This window comes from Oryx dammah, unplaced genomic scaffold (assembly GCF_014754425.2).
Source record: "Oryx dammah isolate SB20612 unplaced genomic scaffold, SCBI_Odam_1.1 HiC_scaffold_11077, whole genome shotgun sequence".
NCBI classification, from domain to species: Eukaryota; Metazoa; Chordata; class Mammalia; order Artiodactyla; family Bovidae; genus Oryx; species Oryx dammah.
The window spans coordinates 1,215,287-1,241,231 of record NW_024080471.1 but is presented as its reverse complement, the minus strand read 5'-3'; the positions used below and the strand labels follow the sequence as shown (position 1 = coordinate 1,241,231).

At 39.5% G+C, this 25,945-nt stretch overlaps 1 protein-coding gene across 6 annotated transcripts in view; it reads left to right on the top strand.

Annotated features, from left to right (window-relative positions):
• Positions 1-25,660, top strand: part of LOC120860451 (protein bicaudal C homolog 1) — a 354,826-nt gene extending 329,166 nt beyond the window's left edge. For 2 of the 6 annotated variants that reach the window (XM_040236254.1, XM_040236253.1), the window contains exons 18-22: positions 7,467-7,623; positions 14,684-14,844; positions 17,415-17,514; positions 20,314-20,392; positions 23,039-25,660. In XM_040236254.1, coding sequence (XP_040092188.1) covers positions 7,467-7,623; positions 14,684-14,844; positions 17,415-17,514; positions 20,314-20,369 — 474 coding nt within the window. In that variant the 3' untranslated portion in view covers positions 20,370-20,392; positions 23,039-25,660. The remainder of the gene's footprint in view (positions 1-7,466; positions 7,624-14,683; positions 14,845-17,414; positions 17,515-20,313; positions 20,393-23,038) is intronic. The other 4 variants (XM_040236255.1, XM_040236256.1, XM_040236251.1 and 1 more) reach the window with 3 other exon arrangements.
• The last annotated feature ends 285 nt before the right edge of the window (positions 25,661-25,945 follow it).

Genomic DNA, 25,945 nt, shown 5'->3' with positions numbered 1-25,945 from the left:
GCAGCAACATGAGGGACCTAGAGATTGTTATACTGAGTGAAGTAAGTCAGAGGAGAAATATCATATGACATCCTTCATATGTCAAACCTAAAAAGAAATGATACAAATGAACTTACAAAACAGAAACAGACTCATAGATTATGAGAACGAGCTTTATGGTTGCCAGGGGGATGGATGGGGGAAGGCATAGTTAGGCAGTTTGGGATTGACATGTACACACTGCTGTATTTAAAATGGATAACCAACAAGGTCTGTATAGCACATGGAACTCTGCTCAATGTTATGTGACAGCTTGGGTGGGAGGGGAGTTTGGGCGTGAATGGATACATGAAGATGTATGGCTAAGTCCCTTCACTGTTCACCTAAAACTATCACAACATTGTTTGTTAATTGGCTAGACACCAATACAAAATAAAAAGTTAAAAAAAAAAATAGGGGGTAGTTAGAAACACTCTTTTCCCTTATTCTTTTCCAAAGAAAACCAAAACCAAATGGACAAGTAGAATGCTCTGGAGAAGCACGTTTAGCCAATGGGTCCTGACTGGTGTGGGTTACCCAGTGTGCAAGGGGATTAAGGCACATGGGTTTCCTGCTCTAGGAAGCTTGCTTTAGGCAAGAAACTGATGCTTTGAACACCCTGTTCACATTACTGAGAAACTAGACTTGAGCGACTGTTTCCAGTTTTAAGGCATTTTTGAGAAATTAGACTTTTCCAAAGAACTCCTTTAGATAAGAAGCAAGTAGCTTTAGGCTTATTTTTGTTTTCTTCAAGACTTAAAAGTATGACCCTGTCCACTTAATGATATACTGGAACAGCAAAGGTCACACAAAAGGTTGCTTTGACCTGCAGTATTTCTGTTACATCAACAGAACTAAAAAAGTTTTGGATTTTCCTTTTCTTTTTGCCACTTATCTCTTTAAAGGCATTAGAAATGGTTGCGTATTTTCTGGAGCAGATAAAACCTGAATCGGAAGTTAAAAGGTTTTAAATTTACCCCTAAGAGTAATGAGGTTGTCTGACTATTTTAAGTCTTACAAATCTAAATAATCTTGTGATATTTACCAGTTTGTTGTCTTCTAACATATCACAACAAACTGCTAAATATCACAAGATTATTTTTTATTTAATGTTTTTAGAAAACATCATGTTTAGCCAGATCTGAGATAACTGTGTGAATGAAATCAGCTTAGATCTTAGATGAGTGACTTTTTAATACTCAAAAAGAGTTTAGATACAGAAATTTTAAAATATATAGAAATACTATACTACAATACTACATAATGGTCTCTTTCCTGGTAATTAACCAGTTTTGAGCATGTTCTTATTTCTCTTGCTGCATGGAATTTATCTGGTTGAATAATGTTAATGATGGTTTTAGCTGCAAAACCCATTTTTTTGGTGTGAGGAGCCTTCCTTTCCTTAGGCCCCTTCCCAAAAGTCAGCAAAAGGGATCCCATAGATGTAGGAAAAGGTAACTGTGAGATCTAGTAATTCTGCAAATATTTATCAATAAGCATTTCCTGTGTTTTAGATGCAGTTCTAGGCATTAGATACAATGCTTGAATACAGATTCTTGCTTTCACGGATAGAGCTTTTTTTTGGTGGGTAGAGAGAAATATATAAAAAGTTAACCAGAAGGCATTAAGTAATAAAAGTTCTTGGTAAATATGAAACAGGGGCTATTTTATATTGGGTAGTTTTAGCTGGCTTTAATGAGCAAATGACATTTAAGCTAAGACCTACATGGCAAGAAAGGGCCAACCTTGTGAATATCTAGGGAAATAGTACTAGGCCAGGGAAACAGCTGGCATTATCATATTGGAGTCAGAGCAAACTGGTAAGTTCATGGAGCAGAAGGTGGATAGGGTGGTGGAGCACTGAAGATAAGGCTGGAGAGACAGGCAGAGACTTGATTATGGAGCATTTCAGCCCATGGTAAAGTACTGGCAAGGGATTATTATAGGACTGTATGCTGAGAGTTTTGTTCTAATTTGCATTTAAAAAAACAACCTACAACCTAGTTGTTTCATGGAAAATGGATTATTGGGGTGGGAGGCAAGAAAAAAAATCAATGTCCATTAAAGAGGCTATTAATGTCACTGGTGGAGACTGGTAAAAGTAGGTAGATTTAGGGCACGTTTAGATACGACACTGATAAACTGACAAACTGGATATAGTGAGTGGATGAATGACTCTGGCTCTTAGAAGTCTGGCTCGAGCAACGGGGTGAATGGTCATCATTTACTGAGATGCAGGGATCCTGGGAGAGGAGTAGATTTGAATGTAGCTGGTGGGGATGATCGTGAACAATACGGTTTCAAACACTCTTAAGTTTATCATGTCTGTGAGACAGTAAAATGGAGGTGTCAGCTTGGCAACTCCGTGATGCTAAATTTCAGTAGAGAATTCAAACCCAGAGGTAACAATTTCAGTCATGGCTTGTTGCGGTCCTTTAATGGACTGGAACTTGGTGGTCCGGAGTCGACGATAAGAAAGTAAAGGAGAGAAAGAGGCTGATATTCCTTGGTTTACACAGAAAGCCAATAAAGCCCCTGCAAGGGGCTTGCTCTGTTCACAAAGGCCTCAGGCGCCCTCTCAATATGGTGAAGGTGCAAAGCGCCTTCTCAGAGGGTCTTAGAAGCTGGGGCAGGAAAGTGAACTCAGAGGGCCTCTGCACTCCAAAGAAATAGCCTGAGAGAGAGAGAGAAAGAAAGACACGGGGACCAGAGCTCCGATGGAGCAAAGGTGTTTTCATCAACATGGTGTAGGCATATATACTGTAGTTATTCTCAGCAAAGATAAAGATTAAAATTCCAGACTTACAAAACATAGGTGATCCATATTAAAGAGAGAGTTGTAAATAATCACTTTTACCATATGGTTCACAAGAAGGAAGAGGCTACTTATCACCGTGCAGAAAAACTAACAAAGGAAATGCCTGGATCCCTCAGCCCTGGGAGAGGCTTGCCTCTCCTCTTAATTCCTGAATATTCAGGAATTAATAAGGAACAGAGGATTTCTGACAGATCCAGAACAGCACACAGGAAGCCTCCTGTTAAATGCTTCTTGACAATGGCTGTTGTTAAGCTTTGAAAAAGGTTGTGATTACTGATTACTTAAGGAGAAAGTGTAGAGAGAGATGATAAGGAATGTGAAGACCAAACCTGACATTTGGAATAGAACAGAGAGGAAGACCCTACAGTCGGGATGCAGTGGGGCAGATGGGAAGTCTTGAGAGTGGTGTCATGAGGGCATCATAATGCCCTGAGGAAAGAAGTGTTGCAGCCGGGCACTGTCAGCTGTCGGTGTGCTGCCGTGGGACTGAATGGAGTTCAGTGACCTGAATAGTAAAGGATTCTCTTGGAATTACCCAGTAAACATGAAACTTGGGTTATTAGAAAACGTTGACCTTAATACTATAGATATATAGTGTAAAGTATAGTACCTGTAATATAGTGATTAAATAAATGAATAAAGAATGAATAAATGCAGGTTAGGTGTAAACTTTGAGATCTTTTAAATTACTATTTTTACTTTGATTTGGGAGAGTTCATTTTGATTTCCAGGCACTTGTCATTTGCTGGACAGATCATGTGCTTATTTGGGTGAGATAAGAAACGCTGGACTGGAAGAAACACAAGCTGGAATCAAGATTGCCGGGAGAAATATCAATAACCTCAGATATGCAGATGACACCACCCTCATGGCAGAAAGTGAAGAGGAGCTAAAAAGCCTCTTGATGAAAGTGAAAGAGGAGAGTGAAAAAGTTGGCTTAAAGCTTAACATGCAGAAAATGAAGATCATGGCATCTGGTCCCATCACTTCATGGGAAATAGATGGGGAAACAGTGGAAACAGTGTCAGACTTTATTTTTTGGGGCTCCAAAATCACTGCAGATGGTGATTGCAACCATGAAATTAAAAGACACTTACTCCTTGGAAGAAAAGTTATGACCAACCTAGATAGTATATTCAAAAGCAGAGACATTACTTTGCTGACTAAGGTCCATCTAGTCAAGGCGGTGGTTTTTCCAGTAGTCATGTATGGATATGAGAGTTGGACTGTGAAGGCTGAGCACCGAAGAATTGATGCTTTTGAACTGTGGTGTTGGAAAAGACTCTTGAGAGTCCCTTGGACTGCAAGGAGATCCAACCAGTCAGTTCTGAAGGAGATCAGCCCTAGGATTTCTTTGGAAGGAATGATGCTAAAGCTGAAACTCCAGTACTTTGGCCACCTCATGAGAAGAGTTGACTCACTGGAAAAGGCTCTGATGCTGGGAGGGATTGGGAGGAGGAGGAGAAGGGGACGACCGAGGATGAGATGGCTGGATGGCATCACGGACTCGATGGACATGAGTCTGAGTGAACTCCGGGAGATGGTGATGGACAGGGAGGCCTGGCGTGCTGCGATTCATGGGGTTGCAAAGAGTCGGACACGACTGAGCGACTGAACTGAACTGACTGAACTGAACACAGGACAGCGCCAGATTCCTCTCTGCTCTCCATTCTGTGAGCTCGATTCCTCTCAAAGCTCTGGGTGTGGCTGCAGCACTGCCCTGCTCATCCGAGTGAGATACTAGGCAGAGAATCTCGACTGTGTCAGATGGAGGACTTGCCTTGTGGTTCCCCCAAACAGGAATCTTAGCACCTACTCCTCCAAATCTTACAGGAGTGACTCTTTTTACCAGGGGCTCTCAGAACTCCACCAGATGTCCATTTCATTATAGGGGACTGGAGTACAAAAGTAGGAAGTCAAGAGATACCTGGAGTAACAGGAAAATTTGGCCTTGGAGTACAAAATGAAGCAGGTCAAAGGCTAACAGAGTTTTGCCAAGAGAATGCAATGGTCATAGAAAACACCCTCTTCCAACAACACCAGAGAAGACTCTACATGTGGACATCACCAGATGGTCAGTACCCAAATCAGATTGATTATATTCTTTGCAGCCAAAGATAGAGAGGCTCTATACAGTCAGCAAAATCAAGACTGAGAGCTGACTGTGGCTCAGATCGTGAACTCTTTATTGCCAAATTCAGACTTAAGTTGAAGAAAGTAGGGAAAACCATTAGCCCATTCAGGTATAACCTAAATAAAATCCCTTAACGATTATACAGTGGAAGTGACAAATAGATTCAAGAGATTAGATCTGATAGAGTGCCTGATGAACTATGGACCGAGGTTTGTGACATTGTACAAGGCAGTGATCAAGAAAAAGAAATGTAAAAGGCAAAATGGTTGTCTGAGGAGGCCTTACAAATAGCTGAGAAAAGAAGAGAAGTGAAAGGCAAAGGAGAAAAGGAAAGATATACTCACCTGAATGCAGAGTTCCAAAGAATAGCAAGGGGAGATAAGAAAGCCTTCCTCAGTGATCAATGCAGAGAAATAGAGGAAAACAATAGAATGGGAAAGACTAGATATCTCTTCAAGAAAACCAGAGATACCAAGGGAACACTTTATGCAAAGATGGGCATAATAAAGGCCAGAAATGGTATGGGTCTAACAGAAGCAGAAAATATTAATAGGTGGCAAGACTACACATAGAGCTGTACAAAGGAGATCTTCATGACCCAGATAATGACAATGGTGTGATCACCTTCTAGAGCCTGACAAAGTCAAGTGGGGCTTAGGAAACAAAACTACGGACAAAGCTAGTGGAGGTGATGGAATTCTAGTTGAGCTATTTCAAATCCTAAAAGATGATGCTGTAAAATTGCTGCACTCAATATGCCAGCAAATTTGGAAAATTCAGCAGTGGCCACAGGACTGGAGAAGGTCAGTTTTCATTCCAATCCCAAAGAAAGGCAATGCCAAAGAATGTTCAATTGCAGTCATCTCACATGCTAGCAAAGTAATGCTCAAAATTCTCCAAGCCAGGCTTCAATAATATGTGAACTGTGAACTTCCAGTTGTTCAAGCTGGATTTAGGAAAGACAGGAGAAGCAGAGATCAAATTGCCAACATCTGTTGGATCATTGAAAAAGCAAGAGAGTTCCAGAAAAACATCTACTTCTGCTTTATTGACTACGCCAAAGCCTTTGACTGTGTGGATCACAACAAACTGTGAAAAATTCTTCAAGAGATGGGAATACCAGACCACCTGACCTGCCTCCTTAGAGATCTATATGCAAGTCAAGAAGCAACAGTTAGAACTGGACATGGGACACGAGATTGGTTCCAAATTGGGAAAGGAGTACATCAAGGCTGTATATTGTCACCCTGCTTATTTAACTTCTAGGCAGAGTACATCATGTGAAATGTCATGCTGGATGAAGCACAAGCTGGAGTCAAGATTTCTGGGAGAAATGTTAGTAACCTCAGATATACAGATGACACCACCCTTATGGCAGAAAGTGAAGAAGATCTAAAGTGCCTCTTGATGAAAGTGAAAGAGGAAAGTGAAAAAGTTGGCTTAAAATGCAACATTCAGAAAACTAAGATCATGGCATCTGGTCCCATCACTTCATGCCAAACAGATGGGGAAACAATGGAAATAGTGACAGACTTTATTTTTTCGGGCTCCAGAATCACTGCTGATGGTGAATGCAGCCATGAAATTAAAAGATGCTTCCTCTTTGTAAGAAAAGCCTGTGGCCAACCTAGACAACATATTAAAAAGGAGAGATATTAGTTTGTCGACAAAGGTCCATCTAGTCAAAACTATGGTTTTTCCTGTAGTCATGTATGGATGTGAGAGTTGGACCATAAAGAAAGTTGAGCACTGAAGAATTGATGCTTTTGAACTGTGGTGTTGGAGAAGACTCTTGAGAATCCCTTGGCCTGCAAGGAGATCAAACCACTCAATCCTAAAGGAAATCTGCCCTGAATGTTCATTGGAAGGACTGATGCTGAAGCTGAAACTCCAATACTTTGGTCACCTGATGCGAAGAACTGACTCATCTGAAAAGACCCTGATGCTGGGAAAGATTGAGGGCAGAAGGAGAAGGGGACGACAGAGGATGAGCGGCTGGATGGCATCACTGACTTGGCAGACCTGAGTTTGAGCAAGCTTCAGGTGTTGGTGATGGACAGGGAAGCCTGGTGTGCTACAGTCCATGGGGTCGCAGAGAGTCAGGCGTGCCTGAGTAACTGAGCTGAACTCAGAACTCCTCTGCTTACCCTCTTATCAACATCTTCATAATGAAGGAAGAACACTTCACCATGTGTATATGACCCAGTGTCCTTGGTATTCTTGCCTGGAAAATCCCATGAACGTAGGAGGATGGTGGGCTACAGTCCATGGGATCGCGGAGAGTCGGACGTGACCGAGCAACTAAAACACTTTCGGTAGATGGAGGAAAAGACTATAAACAGGTCCCACACCCTGTTTTTGAGAATATACATTTGTGGGTAACTGCTATGGCCAGCAACTGACATAAATGATAGGGGTCTAATGTGGGTTCTTTCTTCCTCCCACTCTGGGAATCTCACCTTATTAAGCATTTTTCCTGTCTGGCTTTGTCTACAGGGTTCATCAGTGTCCCTTTCAAGGTCCAGCAGTCGTGAGCACCTGGGAAGTGGAAGCGAATCTGACAACTGGAGAGACCGAAATGGAATAGGTCCTGCAAGTCATAGCGAATTTGCAGCTTCTATTGGCAGCCCCAAGCGTAAACAGAACAAATCAAGTGAGCTTTGACTTTTCATCGTTTTAGATGTAATCTGCTTTTAATTTACTTTGTTCAGTGTGATGTTCAAGTATAAACTCTGGACTTCATGCCTTTAAGAGTTTTGCATTACTCACATATCACCTCCTCTGAGAAGCCTTCCCTGTTTTTCCCAGGGAAGCAGGCCATTGGTTCTCTGCTTTCACTGCTTTGCGTATACACTCTCACGCTAGCATTTGTCTTAGTCAAGTACAGTTATTTGCATAACTGTCTCCTTGTGTAGAACTTGAGATCCACAAGCCAGGGACTATATTCATTCAGTAAACTTTATTGCCCATGCACCAGACATTCTTTAAGGCTGTGTGTTCTTTCTTTAAGTTGAAATATAGTTAGCATATAATATTATGTTTCAGGTATACAATGTAAGTGATTTTACATTTGCAGGCATTACGAAATGATCACCATCATAAGTCTAGCAACTCCCGTACAGTTATTACAATATTACTGACCATACTGCTTGTGGTGGATGTTATATTCCTGTTGCTATTTTATAACTGGAGGTTTGTACCTCTAATCCCCTTCATCTGTTTCACCTCCCCAACTCCCTCTGGCAACCACTCATTTGTTCTCTGTATCTGTGAGTCTATTTTCACTTTTTTTTTTTTTTTTTAGCTTTCACATATAAGTCAGATCATACAGTACTTGTCTTTCTGTTCTTGATGTATTTCACTTAGCAATATACCTTCTGGATCCGTCCATGTCGTTGCCCATGGCAGGAGTTCGTTTTATGACTAATACACTATTGTATATACGCCTTTTATCCATTCATCTATTGATGGACACTTAGGTTGCTTCTGTATCTTGACTATTGTAAATAATGCTGTAGTCAACATAGGGGTGCATATATCCTTTTGAATGAGTGTTTTTGTTTTCTTTGGGTAAATACCCAGAAGTGAAATTGCTGGGTATGGCAGTTCTAGTTTTGACTTTTTAAGGAACCTCCATACTGTTTTCCATAGTGTCTGCACCAGTTTACAATCCTAGTTACAGGAAGGCTATGCCTTATTTCTTAATTTGTTATTTCTTCCCAAATGTCTAACAGTGTCTGACACTAGTAGGTGCTTGGTAAATGTTTGTAGAATGAATATACAAATGAGTTATGCACACACACACATCAAGATGATGAGGAAAAGGCAGGAATGTAAAGGAATCGAGCAGAATGTGATCAAATTAATTCTGTCTTGGACAACAGAAGAAAGTCTTCCCAGTGACCTGTAGCTACCAAAGGTGAAGAGAAGATTTTTCACATTGACAAGATGTAGCTACATGAAAAGTTTAAAGCATAGGCTTTGAACAGATATGATTAAGACTCAGCATGAGTCAAGTGGCTGTGTCTGTAACAGCACCCACATGTCTGTATAAATAGGTCAACAGACAAGAACTGACGGAGTAATCACAAGGTATGCCCCTAATGTCTTTTTTCAGGATTTCGAGTCCTAAAACACATATCTTAGACTATTTGAAGAATACTTGGAGAAAGGTGATTTAAATGAGCATAGTAAACAGTAACAGCTAGTTGTTACCACCAATCAAGTGGGCCATGTTGTCCGAGCCTCAGATTTGGAAAAACAAGTCACGGTGTCAGCCAACTCTAAATTAGAAACCAGGGTCTGTTCTTTTATTTCCATGTGTACTGTCAATAGCTGTCTGAAGCCTTCCTGTTAGTCCTGGTCTAGGTCACCCACCACTGACAGGAGGATGGAGCTGAGAGGTAGGCTGGTGCCAGAGGTATAGCCAGGGTAGGAATTATCTCCATTTTATCTTGCAACATAAATTAGCTCTGTGCCTCTCCTCTGTCCTTATCCCCTTTCCTTTCACTTAACACTAGATAATTAAAATTGACTGTGCAAGTTAGCTGCATTGAAATTAAGGACTAGGGATAAGATAGGGGATTCATTAATTTAAAAAGATTGATTAAAGAAGCACTGTTCTTTGGCCTTTGTCAGATGTTTTAAGAGCCTGGGGTAACTACTGTAAGTAGTTAAGATAAAACCAATTTTTTTTTTAAAAAAGCTGTGTACCATAATAAATATTTATCACTAAGAGTATTTTAAAATATTTTTAAACTTTTACTGATGTATTGCTTAACTTAGCATCTGTAAAGTATTATCATTTAAACACGAGCAACAAAACATGTCATCAATGTAAAAAAGAATGTAAACGTCTCTTTGTTGCTGTTCAGTCCCTAGGTTGTGTCCAACTCTTTGCAATCCCATGGACTCCTGCACGCCAGGCTCCACTGTCCTCCACTATCTTCCAGAGTTTGCTCAGATTCATGTCCATTGAGTCAGTGATGCCTTCTAACCATCTCATCCTCTAATGCCCTCTTCTCCTTTTGCCTTCAGTCTTTACCAGCATCAGGGTCTTTTCCAATAACTTGGTTCTTTGTATCAGGTGGCCAAAGTATTGAAGCTTCAGCTTCAGCATCAGTCCTTCCAATGACTATTCAGGATTGATTTCCTTTAGGATTGACTGGCTTGATCTCCTTGCTGTCCAAGGGACACTCAAGTCTTCTCTAGTGTTTGAAAGCATTAATTCTTTGGCACTGAGCATTCTTTATGGTCCATTTGTACATAACTACTGGAAAAACCATAGCTTGGCCTGTATGGACCTTTGTTGGCAAAATGATGTCCCTGCTTTTTAATGTGCTGCCTAGGTTTATCACAGCTTTCCTTCCAAAGAGCAAGCGTCTTTTAATTTCATGGCTGCCAGTCATGTCCGAAGTTATTTTGAAGCCCAAGAAAATAAAATCTGTCACTGCTTTCATTTTTTTCTCATTTATTTGCCATGAAGTGATGGGACTGGATGCCATGATCTTAGCTTTTTTAATGTTAAGTTTCAAGCTAGCATTTTCACTCTGCTCTTTCACTCTCATCAAGAGAGTTCCCCTTCACTTTCTGCTGTTGGGGTGGTTTTATTATCTGCATATCTGAGGTGGTTCATGTTTCTCCTGGCAGTCTTGATTCCAGGTTGTGAGTCATCCGGCCTGGCATGATGCACTTTAAACAGAAGTTAAACAAGCAGAGTGACAGTAGACAGCTTTGTCCTACTCCTTTCTCAGTTTTGAATCAGTCAGTTGTTCCACTGTTGTTTCTTGACCCACATACAGGTTTCTCAGGAGACACAGGTAAGGTGGTCTGGTATTCCTGTCTCTCTAAGAATTTTCCAGTTTGTTATGATCCACACAGGTTAATGGATTTAGTGTAATCAATGAAGCAGAGGTACATGTTTTTCTGGAACTCCTTTGCTTTCTTTGTGATCCAATGAATGTTGGCATTTGATCTCTGGTTCCTGTGCCTTTTCTAAATCCAGCTTGCGCATCTGGAAGTTTTTAGTTCATATACTGCTGACGCCTAGCTTGAATGATTTTGAGTTATTACCTTGCCTGCATGCAAAATGAGCACAACTGTACAGTAGTTTGAGCATTCTTTGGCATTGCCCTTATTTGGGATTGGAATGAAAACTGACCTTTTCCAGTCCTGTGGCCACTGCTGAGTTTTCCAATTTGCCGACATAACGAGTGCAGCACGTTCACAGCATCATCTGGTTTAGGATTTTACGTAGCTCAGTTAGAATTCTGCCACCTCTGTTAGTTTTGTTTGAGTAATGCTTCCTATGGCCCACTTGATTTCACACTCTAGAATGTCTGGCTCTAGGTGAGTGACCACACCGTAGTGGTTATCCCACTTTTTTGTACAGTCATCCCTTTTCCGTATAGTTCTTTTGTGCTTTCTTGCCACCTCTTCTTAATTTCTTCTACTTCTATTAGGTCCTCATCATTTCTGTCCTTTATCATGCCCATCCATACATGAAATATTCCCATGATGTCTCCAATTTTCTCGAAGAGATCTCTAGACTTCCCCACTTTATTTTTTCCTCTACTTCTTTGCATTGTTCCTTTAGAAGGCCTTCTTAGCTCTCCTTGCTATTCTCTGGAACTGTGCATTCAGTTGGGTATGTCTTTCCCTTTATCCTTTGCCTTTTGCTTCTCTTGTTTCCTCAGCTATTTTTAAAGCCTACTCAGACAACCACTTTGCCTTCTTCCTTTTTTTTCCTTTGGGATGATTTTGGTCACTGCCTCCTATATGATGTTATGAACTTCCATCATAGTTCTTTAGGCACTCAGTCTACCAGATGTAATCCCTTGAATCTATTTGTAACCTCCACTGTATAATCATAAGGGATTTGATTTAGGTCATACCTGAATGCCTTAGTGATTTTCCCTACTTTCTTCAATTGAAGCCTGAATTTTGCAATAAGGAGCTCATGCTCTGAGCCACAGTCAGATCCAAGTCTTGTTTATGCTGACTGTATAGAGCTTCTCCATATTTGGCTGCAAAGAACATAGTCTGATTTTAGTGTTGACCATCTGGTGATGTCCATGTGTAGAGTCGTCTCTTGGGTTGTTGGAAATTGCTGTTTGCTATGACCAGTGCGTTCTCTTGACAGAACTGTTAGCCCTTGCCCTAGTTCATTTTGTACACCAAGGCCAAACTTGCTGTTGTTCCGGGTATCTCTTGACTTCCTACTTTTGCATTCTAGTCCCCTGTGATGAAAAGGACATCTATTTTTGCTGTTACTTCTGGAAGATCTTGTAGATCTTCATAGAACTGGTCAACTTCAGCTTCTTGGCATCTGTGGTTGGGCATAGGCTTGGATTACTGTGATGTTGAATAGTGTGCCTTGGAAATGAACTGAGATCATTCTCTCATTTTTGAAATTGCACCCAAGTACTGTGTTTCCAACTCTTTTGTTGACTATGATGGCTACTCCCTTTCTTCTTAAGGATTCTTGCCCAGAGTAGTAGATATAATGGTCATCTGAATTAAATTCACCCATTCCCATCCATTTTAGTTCCCTGCTTTCTAAGATGTCATTTTTGTACCAAGTCTTTAAAATATGGTGTGTTATTTCACATTTACAGAAAATTTTTAAATTTCCACTAGCAGATTTCACGTGCTCAATAGCTACCAGTTGCCAATGGCTACTGTACTGATCAAAAAGGTTTTAGGTAATTTTCTTGACACCCTTTTCGAAGTCACCAATATATAGGTTTTCTCTGGGAATCCCTGTTATACCAGTTGTTCCACTGTAATTCTTGTTTTTAAAATTTTTTTATTGGAGTTCAGTTGCTTTACAATCTTGTATTAGTTTCTACTGTAGAGCACAGTGAATCAGTGATACGTATACATATATTTCTTCTTTCGGGGAGTTTCCTCTAATTTAGGTCACCACAGACCACTGAGTAGAGTTTGCTGAGCTATACAGTGGACTCTCATTAATTATCTATTTTATACACAGTATCAATAGTGCATGTATGTCAGTCCCAATCTCCCAGTTCATCCCATCACCCTTCACTCCTTCCTCGGTGTCCGTACATTTGTTCTCTACATCTGTGTCTCTATCTCTGTTTTGCAAATAAGATCATCTGTACCATTGTTTTAGATCCCACATATATGCAGTAATATATATGATATTTGTTCTTCTGACTTACTTCACTCAATATGATAGTGTCTAAGTCCGTCAGTATCTTTATATATGATCCAATTTTGTTCCTTTTCATGGCTGAGTAATATTTCATTGCATATATGTACCACATTTTCTTTATCCATTCCTCTGTTGATGGACATTTAAGTTGCCTTTTTTTCCCTTAAAGTAAACTTATCATTTGAACAGCAAGTTAGGTGGTCAGCCAGCCTGCTTCCATTTGGTCAAGTCCAGTGGTCACTCCAGTGCAGTCATCATACTCTGCTTTGTGTCACCTTTGAACCAGTACCTCACTGGTCATTACTCCTCAATCTTTTTGGTGATTCTGGGGTCTTACCTTCAATTGGTGAAGTGTTCCAGGGCTCAGGGCCTCTTCACTTTGGTCCTAGATCCTTTCCCCTACACATTCTTCCCCAAAGAGATAAAACATCTGTTTCTAAAAGAAAGAGAAACCTTATGAAGAGATTCCTTCCCCTTGAGACCTATCTAGGACTTCTGAACTAGGAGATTAAAACAACCAGAGAAAGTGATCAGTGGTCATACAGAACAGCGTTCTTAGATTTGGTGAATGCATTGATCCTAGAGGAGATTAGATGGATCTTATTAGCTCAGTGAGTGTCCTCTGCCCTCATCTCTCTGGGAATTCCTGCCAAAGTGGCATCTTTGGTAGAATTCCCAAAGGGAGGAGAGTTCATTGTTGATTAGGGCGTTGATTCCTACTGGAATCTAGCACAGCTCTGCTAGATTTTCACACAGCCCTTGAACGGTGTGTGGTTATCTGGTCAAGTACTTGGTATGGCTCACTAGTCTGTCACCCAATTGTGCATGCCACTGGGTCTGAGAATCACAGACAATATGGAGAAATCTTTACCCACCAGATCAGGAGGAGAATCCAGGCAAAGCTTGACATAGCTGTCTTAGAATTTCCCTAAGAGATGGATATGTTTCTGTTGTAAGTTAAATGCAGGAACTCCAGCATCATTCTTTTCATTTCACATGTTCCTCTTCATTTTGGAGCACGATTTCATAAACTCACTGCCCAGTTATGTTGGAGGGAAATGGATTTATATGTGGTAATATCACATAATTTCTTTGACCATAGGAAAGCACAAGTGTGGATACAGAGGCCCAGCCTGCATGCAAGAGGAGCCTGTAACTTTCCTTACCTTTATTGTGTCCTAGGGATCTTCCTTCCAATTCATTTAATTCACATCAAATCAATTATAAAGAGCAAATGTTTCTGAATGCTGAGGGAGAATATGATTAATGATTATTAACTACAGAGACATTGTTGCTGAATTGCTGTCTCCCAAGTGTACCATTTTAAATGGCAAGAGCCTCCCTGAAAGCAATAACCAGCATTTCCTTAATGAAAAGCCAATGTTTCAGTAAAAGATTTGCTGTGTTTCTGTAGCAACTGCTCTATTCAGCCCAAAACAATGAATCTGAAATATTTGAGTGATTAAAACTTTTAATTAAACCATGTTCTCTCTGGGCATTTCCACTTCAAGCCTGTCTCTCCTCTGCCTTTCAGCGGAACACTATCTCAGCAGTAGCAATTACATGGACTGCATTTCCTCGCTGACAGGAAGCAATGGCTGTAACCTGAACAGCTCTTTCAAAGGCTCTGACCTCCCTGAGCTCTTCAGCAAACTGGGCCTGGGCAAATATACAGACGTCTTCCAGCAACAAGAGGTCAGTCAGTATTTATTTTCCCAAGTGTCTTTACCTTGGTTGTATATATGATGACTTCTAGAAGGAAATCACTCATTGACCTATCACTGTGCTTTCACTGAGCATTTATTCAAGTCTCATAGCTTGTTTTTGCCAAGAAAAATTGTCATTTCTTATTTATTTAGTGCAACGGTAAACACAGGATAGCAGAAATACAGGAAATTGTGCTTGCAAAAACACACATAACCATCCTTCACCAGTTTTAGCTAAAAGACCTAATGAGTGTTGTGATTCACATTAACTTTTGATTCATACTTTCCTGAAGGTTGGCAGCAACTCTGTATTTAAGATTTTATTCTTTCATCGTTGTTATCTTTATTTGTGGCACTTAAAAGTTAACAGCGTCATAGTTATTTTTTGACACCATCCTAATTATATTACTGAAGATTGTTCTCATAAAATATAATGTGCTTTTTATACATGTTAACTTATTAATTTACTGTTTGGGTTTTGTCTGAACTGAGACAGAACTAAGATGTCTTCTGAAACATCCCTACCATGGATTTTGGTCAAACTGATCAGCCATGGCCGTGATGCACTGGCATAAGGAGAAGACCCCCTACGCATGGTTCTTTCTAATCATGTTGTCATATTATCAAGGCACCAGAAACTGAATAGTTCTCTAAATTTATCTATTTTCCAAATCCTGATATCATCCAAGTTTCATGCTAGTTGGCTTTACTTCATGGAAAGAGTACATGCCAGTAATTCCCTGGCATGCATTAGTCAATAAAGAATCTATGATTTTTATTAGGCACTTTATAGCATAAATTTAATGCATTGTCCATAATTTAATTGCTGAACTTTTTTGTTCTTTTCACACCCCCCAAAATGTTGTCGTGTATTTTGGACTTTAGGACAACTATTTTGTTTCCTTTTTTCTAAAGTAGTATTCATTTAACCAAAGATTTTCTAAGTTGAATAACACGTTCATCATCTGTGCACTAAAGAACTACATTTATTTACTTAGTCTTGCTGGTTAGATGCAGGTGGCTAATTGAGAAGCTCATAGCTGAGGAGTTTTAACTTGTTCATGCACATAAGGTTTTAGAAATAAGTAACTAGATGTTATTCGGTGATATCCTGGGTTTGTTTTTAATCTGTATTTCCTATTTGAAGATGCACAGAAATTAATTTAATATGGGTGCTTGTTATCTAGTTACTTCAGAAAGGAAGAAAACATGAAAATATAAAGTCATACTGGCAAACCGCAACCTGCAGACCTGCTGCCTAATTTTGTAAATAAAATTTTGTTGGAACACAGCCATACCAACTCAGTTACCTCATATTGCCCATGATTGCTTTTGAGCTAAATCAGTGGAGTTTGAGTACTTGCAACAGAGACAATATTGGCCCGGTGAGCCTAAACTAGTTATCTGGCCCTGTAAAAAGAGTTTGAGGATCCCTGTAATAGTCTCCACTGGATAGAATTGCTAAAAAAAAAAAAGTATCTCCAGACCTGTTACAAATGATAAATGAAAGGGGTTTTCAAGATCTGGATGTACCCTTCAAAATCAAAGCAGAAAATTTCAAATTAATTGCTATATAATTTGAATAAAAAGTGTATTTTACTATTTTCAGCTGTGTTGAAATGTGGTACTGTTCTCTTCATATAGGATATTTTCTCATATACAGATAAGACTTGGAACAGGAATCCCCATTAAGTAACTGTGTGAGATTTAATATATTGTAAGCAAGATGAAGATTAGCAACTTTCACAGATGATATGTCTGAGTACATTATTGCTAATAGCTGCCGACTATTTTACCCCTTTGGTGAGCACACTACATTATATCTAGGATCATGTTTAATGCCGTAAACAATCCTGTGAGGTATCATCAACCCTGAGTGTCCACAACTAGTAATTGCGGAATCAGAACTTGAACCCAGGCCTCTCTGGCTTCAGAGCCCATTGCCTTTCTGTCCGTCCGGTGGTTTTCAAGGCAGGGTGGGATTATTGGGGTGGTTCCCCCCACACATTTTTGCTGATGCCAGGAAGTACAATTATACTGTCTCTTGGAATACTTCATATATGCCACTCTCAGAGATGGTCAGCTGGACTGAGCCAAGGGAATCATGGGTCTGAGTTACACTGTGAATTCTGCTCTCATTTTTATGTAGAGCACAATTAGAGATACGCTATATGGTATTCTTTAGTCCCTTTTAATGGAGATATACTTACCTGAGTCCGAATCTAAAACTAAGAAGTATTTTCTCTCTTCTGGACGGGTATATATGATTTATCAGGTCACGGAAAACTGCTATTTCTTTTTCCCTTTTTGCTTTGGCTTCCAGGATGCTAAGACCTACGTTTGTTGCAGTAAGAGTAAGTATACAGAGTCTTCTGCTAGAATCATCAGTTTTATTTGACCACCTTTATGACTTAACTGTTGTCCCTTAGGTGTCTGTAACACCACCATTGTTCTTTGGAAGCAGGCAGAGCATAATAAGTATAGCAGTTAGTTGAACTTATACTGAGGAAGAACTAAGTACTTACTATATTGACCATCGATTTACTTGTTCACCCACAGATCGATCTTCAGACATTCCTTACTCTCACAGATCAGGATCTGAAGGAGCTGGGAATTACTACTTTTGGTGCCAGAAGGAAAATGCTGCTTGCAATCTCAGGTGAATATAATTGTTCTTCTTTATATCTTAGAACCTGAAGACTCTCTGCCATGGTCTCAGCCAGTGGGGCTGGTTCTGCTTCCTACCTGGCAGCTTTGTGGTTGTGGTTTCAGAGTGTTTTCCCACTAACAGTGTAACAAATGCTGAGGATTCCCCCACTCCTTCACCAAGGCCCTGCCTGAAAACCTGCCTTGACAAGTGTCATCCCTGAAAACAGATCTCTTCTGAGAGATCTAACCAGAATTTCCCTTTGCAGAACATGGGGATGGAGGAGCAGTTTGAATCTCTGTGTTGCAGTTGTGTTAAGCGCTAACCATTGGGTTCATGAGTAATTATTCTGGATTGGCTGTCATGCTTTAAATACACGTGTCCTTGTAGAGCAGCTGAGATCACTGCAGCAGAGAGAAAGAGAATGTTCTTTGGTACAGCTGGAACCTGGCAGTATTTCTTGTCTTAATGCTTTTTAACTTTCCCCAAAGTTTTAATAGAATTTGTGAGTCACAGAAGAGGGTAGTATCCTGAAAGTAGTCTCAGAATGAAGGAAAATCTGAAGGTCTGTCTCCCAGACCACTGCCTTTGTTCATCTTTTGCGTGTTCTGTGTATTAAGAAAATGCTGTGTGTGTTTACTAGGTACCTCCCATGTGAAAGGAATGGCCAAGAGTCATCCGAGTGTAAGCCAAGAGTCATAACAGTGTACCTCAAAAAGGTATTTAGGGAAATATGAGGAAGAAATTTGGGAGGCAACAAAATAAGGTTATGGAAGATTTTCTGATTAAGTTCATGAATGCCAATTTTATATGTGTGCCAGTCTCTCAAAAAGAGACAGCGAGGGCAGAAGCCAAATGTTAGGTGTGATGAGAAAATTATGTTGCTTTTTCAAAACATCAAATTTGCAGGCTCTGCCTTTGAGGCCAGCAGTGGCATCCAACTGGTGAAAGTTCTTTATAAACAACATTTGCTAATCAAATCATCAAATGAAATTAAAAGCCTCAGTGCTTTTCCATTTTATTTTAGCAGCAGATTGCTTTTCCATTGGATTATAGAAGCAGATCAACCCCACCAACCTTCCTACAGGAAATCTTATATACAGACCTAATATCCGAAGCAGATATAAGCAGAGTTGTCTTGAAATGGGGTAGAAACTGAGCTACTGAGCAGCCTGGTAGGCCTCTCCATGGATAGAGCTCTGTACATAACAGTTTGAGAAGTCTTCTTGCCCGCTGTGTGCCGAAGCAGCTGCACTGATGGAGCTCCATGGGGCGGCCACTGGTTTTCTTGTTCACTCGTAAAATTAGGTTGGTTATAGTGGAAGGAACACTGTTCACATAAGGAGGTCCGAGATTTGCCTCTCCAAGTCATGCACCCTTGGGTGAATTTCCAGATCTCTTTTGATTTTGGTTTCTTCATGAAGATAGACTGGAGTATATGACTATGTCAGGTCACCTTCCACTTCTAAGATCTGTCCTTCCATATGGTATATCATCAGACACAGTGAAGATAACCTACAGTTTTAACAATATCATTAGTAGGGTACTCCCCCTTGTTTTTTGTTTTTAACTATCTGTGGCAGTAGAATAGCTTTCAACTTGTTTACCTGAAAGCTGTTTCAGAAGGCTATTTCTGGACCCAAATTAACTTCATATATTTTTTATATTTCTTTTATTAATTTGAAAATGAAATTAATATACTGCTTGGAACTTTATTAACTCAATCACCATGTCTATACTGTGGGGCAGCATATCTAAATGTGGGGCCGCACATTTATACCATAGAAGTGTTTGTTTCAGAACTCTATACTTTTTCACTAGAGGTCTGTGGAATGTCTGTGACTGTATAATGAAAATTAAGTTGTTTCTTTGTGCAGCAACCCAATTCCAAACTGTAAAGCTTCTAGCAACAAGCAGATGTCTCTAAATGTTTTCATAGTTTCCAGGTAGATCATCAGTACTTTTACTCTGGAATACATTGGTGATGATTCTAGGTCGGTTTTGGTGCGGGGGGTGGGGGGCATTAGGGTGCAAAGCATGAGGGGTTTTCAGTTCTCATTTAAGAAAAATATTTTCTCTAGTCATCATCTTCAGTGTGGTTCTGTTGAGGTTATATCCTGCTTCTACAGACTGCCTCTCAGTGGGGTTTACAGGTCCTCTTGCTTTTAAAGGGAATTAGAAACTTTGAATAAGATGCCTTATGAATGCTCTGTCCAGCAGGAAGTGTTTGATTATTTTAAGGGTGATTTTGGTGAGTGCATTTGTTTGAACCTGGTAAATCATTTTCTCTGCAAGGAGTAAGCTTTTGAGAAAACCCTTCATTGAAAAGCTTCTTTTTCCAGTTCAGTTCCTCTGATAACAAAGACATTCATTTAAAGTCTCAGGACCCTTCACTTCTAGATAGACGCAGGGTAGCAGGGCGGCCTTAGCATTTGTCTTGCGGTTACATAGGTTGGCTAGATACAGAGTTTGCTCAAATTACTTTTTAAAATTTTTGTAGATTTTTAACTTATAATTGAGTTGTTCCTTCACTATCAGGTTTTGGTTTGCTTTTAATCTTGGGCCAGAAGACACATATTTTAATATGACAGGAGGAAATGAGATTTCTCTCCTCTAGAGATGGATCAGAGAAAACAATTTTTGTCCCCCAAATACATGATTTTTGGAAAATTCATGGATTTCTCTCTGAGTATGGTAGTGATTGGTTAACTAAACGCACAGGGACTAAGTGACAGGAAGTTTAGCATCCTATTGACAGGCTTTCCACCACAGCCTCAGGTAGATCTAACATTTCCCGACCTATTCTTTTAGTTTGTGACTCTGTTCAGATCCGCAACAAGATCCTGAGAGCTGCCAGGATTGTGTGAACCTTGGAATTTCAAAGAAAAAGGTTGGTATTTTCTCAAACTATCCCTTAGGCTTACTGAAAAAAATCAGAAGAGGGAGCTTGCTTTTTAATTTAAAAAACAAAACCTAAAGTCTCTTCAGTAGGGCTTTGATCCTTGATAATCTCTCTGAAAAGATTTCTCTGCTTCTCACTTGGAATATCTCTATGTATGTACTCTTAGAAATTACATCTTTAGGGAATGGCTGAAATTCTTCATGATCATTTATTCTCTCAAAAATCTAGTTGATGTGACTTTTCAGAATGAAGTTTTCAATGTCTATTAAATTTTTTTTGTCTTCGAAGGCCCAGTTATTCTCCATGAGCATCTGAAAACAGTGTTTGATCTAACTCCTTTCTTTTCCTTCTCTGTAGTGGGGGAATGAATGTCCTCCTGACTCATGGGTTCTTGCCCCCAAAGAAAATGGAGGCCAAAGAAAGTCTCCTATCTGAAGGTGATAAAACTTTTCCAGGCTGTGTTTAAGGGGAATCATTTATTTTTAACTCTCCTATAAGTTTGCCTTTAAATATATTCAATTCTGTCTTGAATTGTGAATTTTATATATTGTTTTTAAAACGAGATACATGTAATAGGAATGTTATTGCTACTGTGTTTCTATAGGAACTTGAGACACTAGCCATCTGTATGCATGCCTGCATGTGTCTATTGCTTGTAATATGTTCCTTCTTTATTTTCTAAGCTTTGTTTTTCTGTTTAAAAAGTAATTTTGGTATAGACATAAATTGTGAAGGAAAGCTCTGTTCTCTGGCATACCTGGAACTACCAGTTTCTCAGCTTTGTACTCCTGATACCTCAGGTTGTCTCTGCCCAGTGGATGGATCACAGCAGCTTGTGGCACAGTCCTGTGCATCAGGCAGGCAGGGTTTCAGCTTTGTCACCAACAGCCACGTGGGCAAGTTACTTTGTCTGTTTGTAAAATGCAACTTTCTTACCTACAAAATTGAGGCTAGTAATACTGTCTACCCCTTAAGGAGGAGTTAAATAGCCCACAACGAATGTAGGCTGTAATAAATTACTGTTGTTTCTCTTCTCCCCTGAGACCTAAATGTGCACAGGAATGGCGTGTCTCTGCTCTTGCATCACCCCTGTGAGACAGTCAGTTACTTTTTGGAAAGCAGTGGGGTGAAATGTTAAGGGTTCTGGTCCCTCTTTAAGAACTTGGGAGACAAGAGTGTGTCTGGCCATATGACTGTCCCTGGCCACTTCTGACCCTCTGCCATCTGCTTGAGTCTGTTCTCATCCCCAGCATTCCTGTAGCAAGCTGTAGCTTTCTGTAATCTCAGAATTTAGAATGGGGTTGTGTGCGTGAATATGGTTGAAGAAGTACTGTGTACTATGCAGATTATTGAAGGTACTGAATCACATGCTTCACCACCCTCCTAGAGAAAGACAACAGCTTTAAGCATATGAACTATTTAATCCGTATATTTGAGGTAGAATAAATCTGAAGATACATTTGACCCTTGAATCACATGAGAGTTAATCCTCATGTGACTTATAGTCACCTTCGTATCCACAGTTTCTTTGCAGCTTCCACCCACCCTGTAATACTATAGTATTTAGTGTTGAAAAATATCCATCTATAAGTAGACCCACTCTCTTCAAATCTGTGGTATTCAAGGGTTAGCTGTATTTGCGTTTGGTGGCTATCAGAAACACTGCTTTCTAGTCTGATAATTCTGTTTACTTGTATGTATTCATTAGTAATAATTATATCAGTTGACTTGAGGATTTGTGAATGTGTGTGTGGAGGGGGGACAGGGCATTGTATAGTCATACACAAGGTAGGCTGCTTCAATTTTTCACTATTCTGATTAATAATTTTTAGTTGGGAAAAGACAAACTAAACAGCTCTCTAGTTCAAAACTAAATTATTTAAAGCTAAATTCCAGGATCTTATTAGTTTTTCCATGAAAAATCTGGATTCACGTATTGGTTGTTTTCAAATGTATTGATTTCCTTAACTGTTGCTGTTTTTACTAAGTTGATTTTTTTATTCAAGGAAACCTCTCACTGATGTATTTCTTCATATAACTCTTTCTGACTCGAGTGTAGGCACCGTGAGTCAGTAGAGCCACCGGGCTGTGGCTTAACACGTCAGTGTGCTTTTTTGGTATTCTCATGTTTAGGTACGAGGTCCTCTTTTCATGCCTGACTTAAATAATTTAATGATCACTCTGTTTGACATGGATGAGTCTAATGAGCTGTAATAATGTTCTATGTCACTGGTAATACATCCTGTCATATACCTTTCACCAACTTTGATGGTTCCCCTCCCTTTGCCCCTGAAAGGACATTTAGGGTAGGTCAAACTATTTTGTATATTTGGGCTTGAAAGGGTTCTGAGAATGACATATTCCTCAGAGAGTTTATAAACGGCAGTAAAATAATTTGCTGTCCTTGGTTCTCTCAGCTATACATGCTACCTTTCATATCAGACTTTTGATTTTGAGCATTTCAAAAATGTCTTGATGGTCAACTTAAAGGTTTTCCTTTTGCTACCTACTGGACTCCCCCCACCCGCCCCCCCAAACCTACTGCAACACCATTTTCTGAGCTCTTCTGCCAAGTCTTGAAGATTATAGAACTTCTTCCTTGGGTTCCTAATAAGTCTCTGTTTCTCTCTCCAGAACTAAATAAAAACCGAAGAAAGCTCTTTGAACCGCCAAATACACGCACCTCTTTCCTGGAAGGTGGAGCAAGTGGGAGGCTACCCCGTCAGTATCACTCGGACATTGCTAGCGTCAGTGGCCGCTGGTAGCAGTACCCTCCAGGCATATGCCCTCCAACTGTCAAGTTGGATGCAGAAGATCTGTGAACAGCCTTCACTGCACACCGTCCTCAGCATTCTGGGTGTCTGGTATCAGGACCAAAGCATCTTATTCACGCCTGAACTTTGTGCCAAGAAGGAAGAAAAGAGAGAAGATGTTCTTATGTCATCATACCAAATGCCACATGCAGATTACTTTTTTTTCCTAATGGCAACTGGACAGAATTTGCAATATGGGGGTAGGGCTTTATATCCTCTTTTTTATTTACCTATATAACATATGCACTGATTTTTTACTTAACATGAAGGATGAGTTGACATCTGGGATGCCAGAAAACACAGAAGTTATTTTGTTTGCTTTAGTATTTGGGGAATTTTTTTTAAAAATAATCAAAGTGGAATTTTCTGGTACTGCTTTAAAATAATTATTGAGGTCTTTCAGCACTTTACACTTTCTAATTTCTTGTCCTGTGGAAATTATCTCTCTCTCATTTTTATGTCACCTGATGTATTGGTACAAATCAGATTTAGTCACATTTTTCTGACTGCGTTAAACTTTTATTTGAAATAGTACTGGTTTATTAGTTTTTGTGCAGAGTATTCTGTGACTTTGGGAAACCTAAGTGACTCCACTTGGTTATGGACCAGTTCTGTTCATTTATGTCAACATCCTAGATATACTTTATAATGAACCAAGTTCACTGGAACAGGTGCGAGCAAAGAAAGACCAAATGGACTTTGCAATATTAACCCTTTGCAGTCATCATATTTAGCTGCTGCCTTTATTGCTAAAGTGATTTTAATGGTTGTCTGAAGGCAAAGGGCTATTTTTAGTATACTGCCACTAAAGGACACTTATTTATATCAAACTTTTATTTTTAGATATTATAAGCATACAGTACATAACTGATTAAATTGATATCTACTAGAGATTTATGGTAGAGAATGGACGGCATTCAATAACTGGAGCCCTAGATTGTCACTTTATTTAAAAAAGACAAATAATCATCTGACAAGACAGCACTGTTGCCATGAGGAGGAAAAATACATTACTGTCCTTATGTACACATTAGCTGTGCTCCATATGGTCACAGGACTTTCCTAAAACCATATCAGTCTGCTTGAAGTAGACTTGGGTTTCTTGAGACTGGAAAGGTTTTATTTAAGTCTCTATCTAGGGTGACAGTTTATAAAGATAGCAGAGTTCTGAAGGAGGAAAAATAAGACTATTCTGTAAGCGGCTCAACTCATTGTAACAATCTTGATACTGTGAAAGTCCAAGAAATCAGGCAACGTTGTTTCCTAGGTCTTTTCAGACATCTTTTTGTGGATTTATGAAGGGTTTTCAATCCATGAAGACAATCACTAAGTGCCTCTCTTTCTTCAAAGCAATATTATTTCCAAGTGTATGAATTTGCTGGAAAACTTTCCCAGTAGGCAATGCGGTGACTCACCTGCACTGTAATGACTTATTTATGCTCAGTATTCAAGGCTCGCTTCTGCATGGACATAAACCACTGCCACGTGCTCCCTACAGAAGGCGTTAGAGGCGCACAAACAACTGGGGGCTTTCGTACAAATGCGGGCTAATCATTAAAGCAAGAACAGAAACCAAGAGAGAAATATTGCACACGGAAAAACTTTCACTTAAAAAGTACTGGTTACCTTGAAGGCATAGGTAATGGGCCTGTCATAAAGTTGTCAATTATAATAGCACTAAGGGGATGTCCATTCCTAAAAGGAACTGCATCTACTTATGGATATAGAACTAAATTGTTCCCTTTGCCAACAGAACAGAATTATGCTGCACACAGGGAACATGGATGCAGGTCAGCACATAGATCTCCCTGACATATATGGCTATATGAACACATCATGCCACACATTCAGCATAGAGTAAGAATTCCAGATTTGTTTCCTGTGCAAAAATACAGCACTCTAAATTTTACCATTTCTTTAATAAGATCTTGGTCCCCGCAAAATAGTCATTTGGAGTCTTTTCCCAACTCGCCACCATGCATTTGCAACAGGAGGAAGATGGAATGAATTTGCAGTATAGAGTGGATATAGGTTTTATGAACAGTGCTTTGATATTATGCCAAAGGGAAAACTCTCCCAATTAAACTTAGATTAAATAGAGTGGCTAAAAAAAATAAAAACACTGGAAATTACTTTTCTCACTTTCTCGATGCAATGAAGGGAATATGACAGTACAGTATACGGTGTTGTCAGTGTTATATGATGCACAAAATATTTGGGTTATTTGAATAAATGTTTTTAATCAATCTGTGCCTTAATAGTGACCGGTTATCTGTAAATATAGAACAGATACAGATTGTATTTTTGTGTGGGTTTTTGTCCTTTTAGTGATTTTTTTTTAAATGAGAGATGGGATTAAACATTGAAAACGGGAATTTTTCTAAACTAATCAGTTGTTATATGAAAAATAAATTTATATAACCCCTTTGTATTGCCCTTGCTACATGAAATGTGTCTTTGTTTGCTAACTTTTCTATTCTCAGCAGAATTGAAAGACATTTCTGCAAGTAGAATTAAATATCCACTGTCCATGCTCTTGTTTTGCATTTGACAGTCCTCATTTTCAGCAAAAAACTAAGGCACTTTATTTTAGCCAGAGAATCCAGCACCAGTAATCCATCATTGTTTCTGTGGCCATCAACAGGTACATATAGAAAGAGTAAGATGATGAAACAGGTTTTATTCTTATTCATTCTTCTTTTTTAAAAGTACAGACTCAAGTGTACAA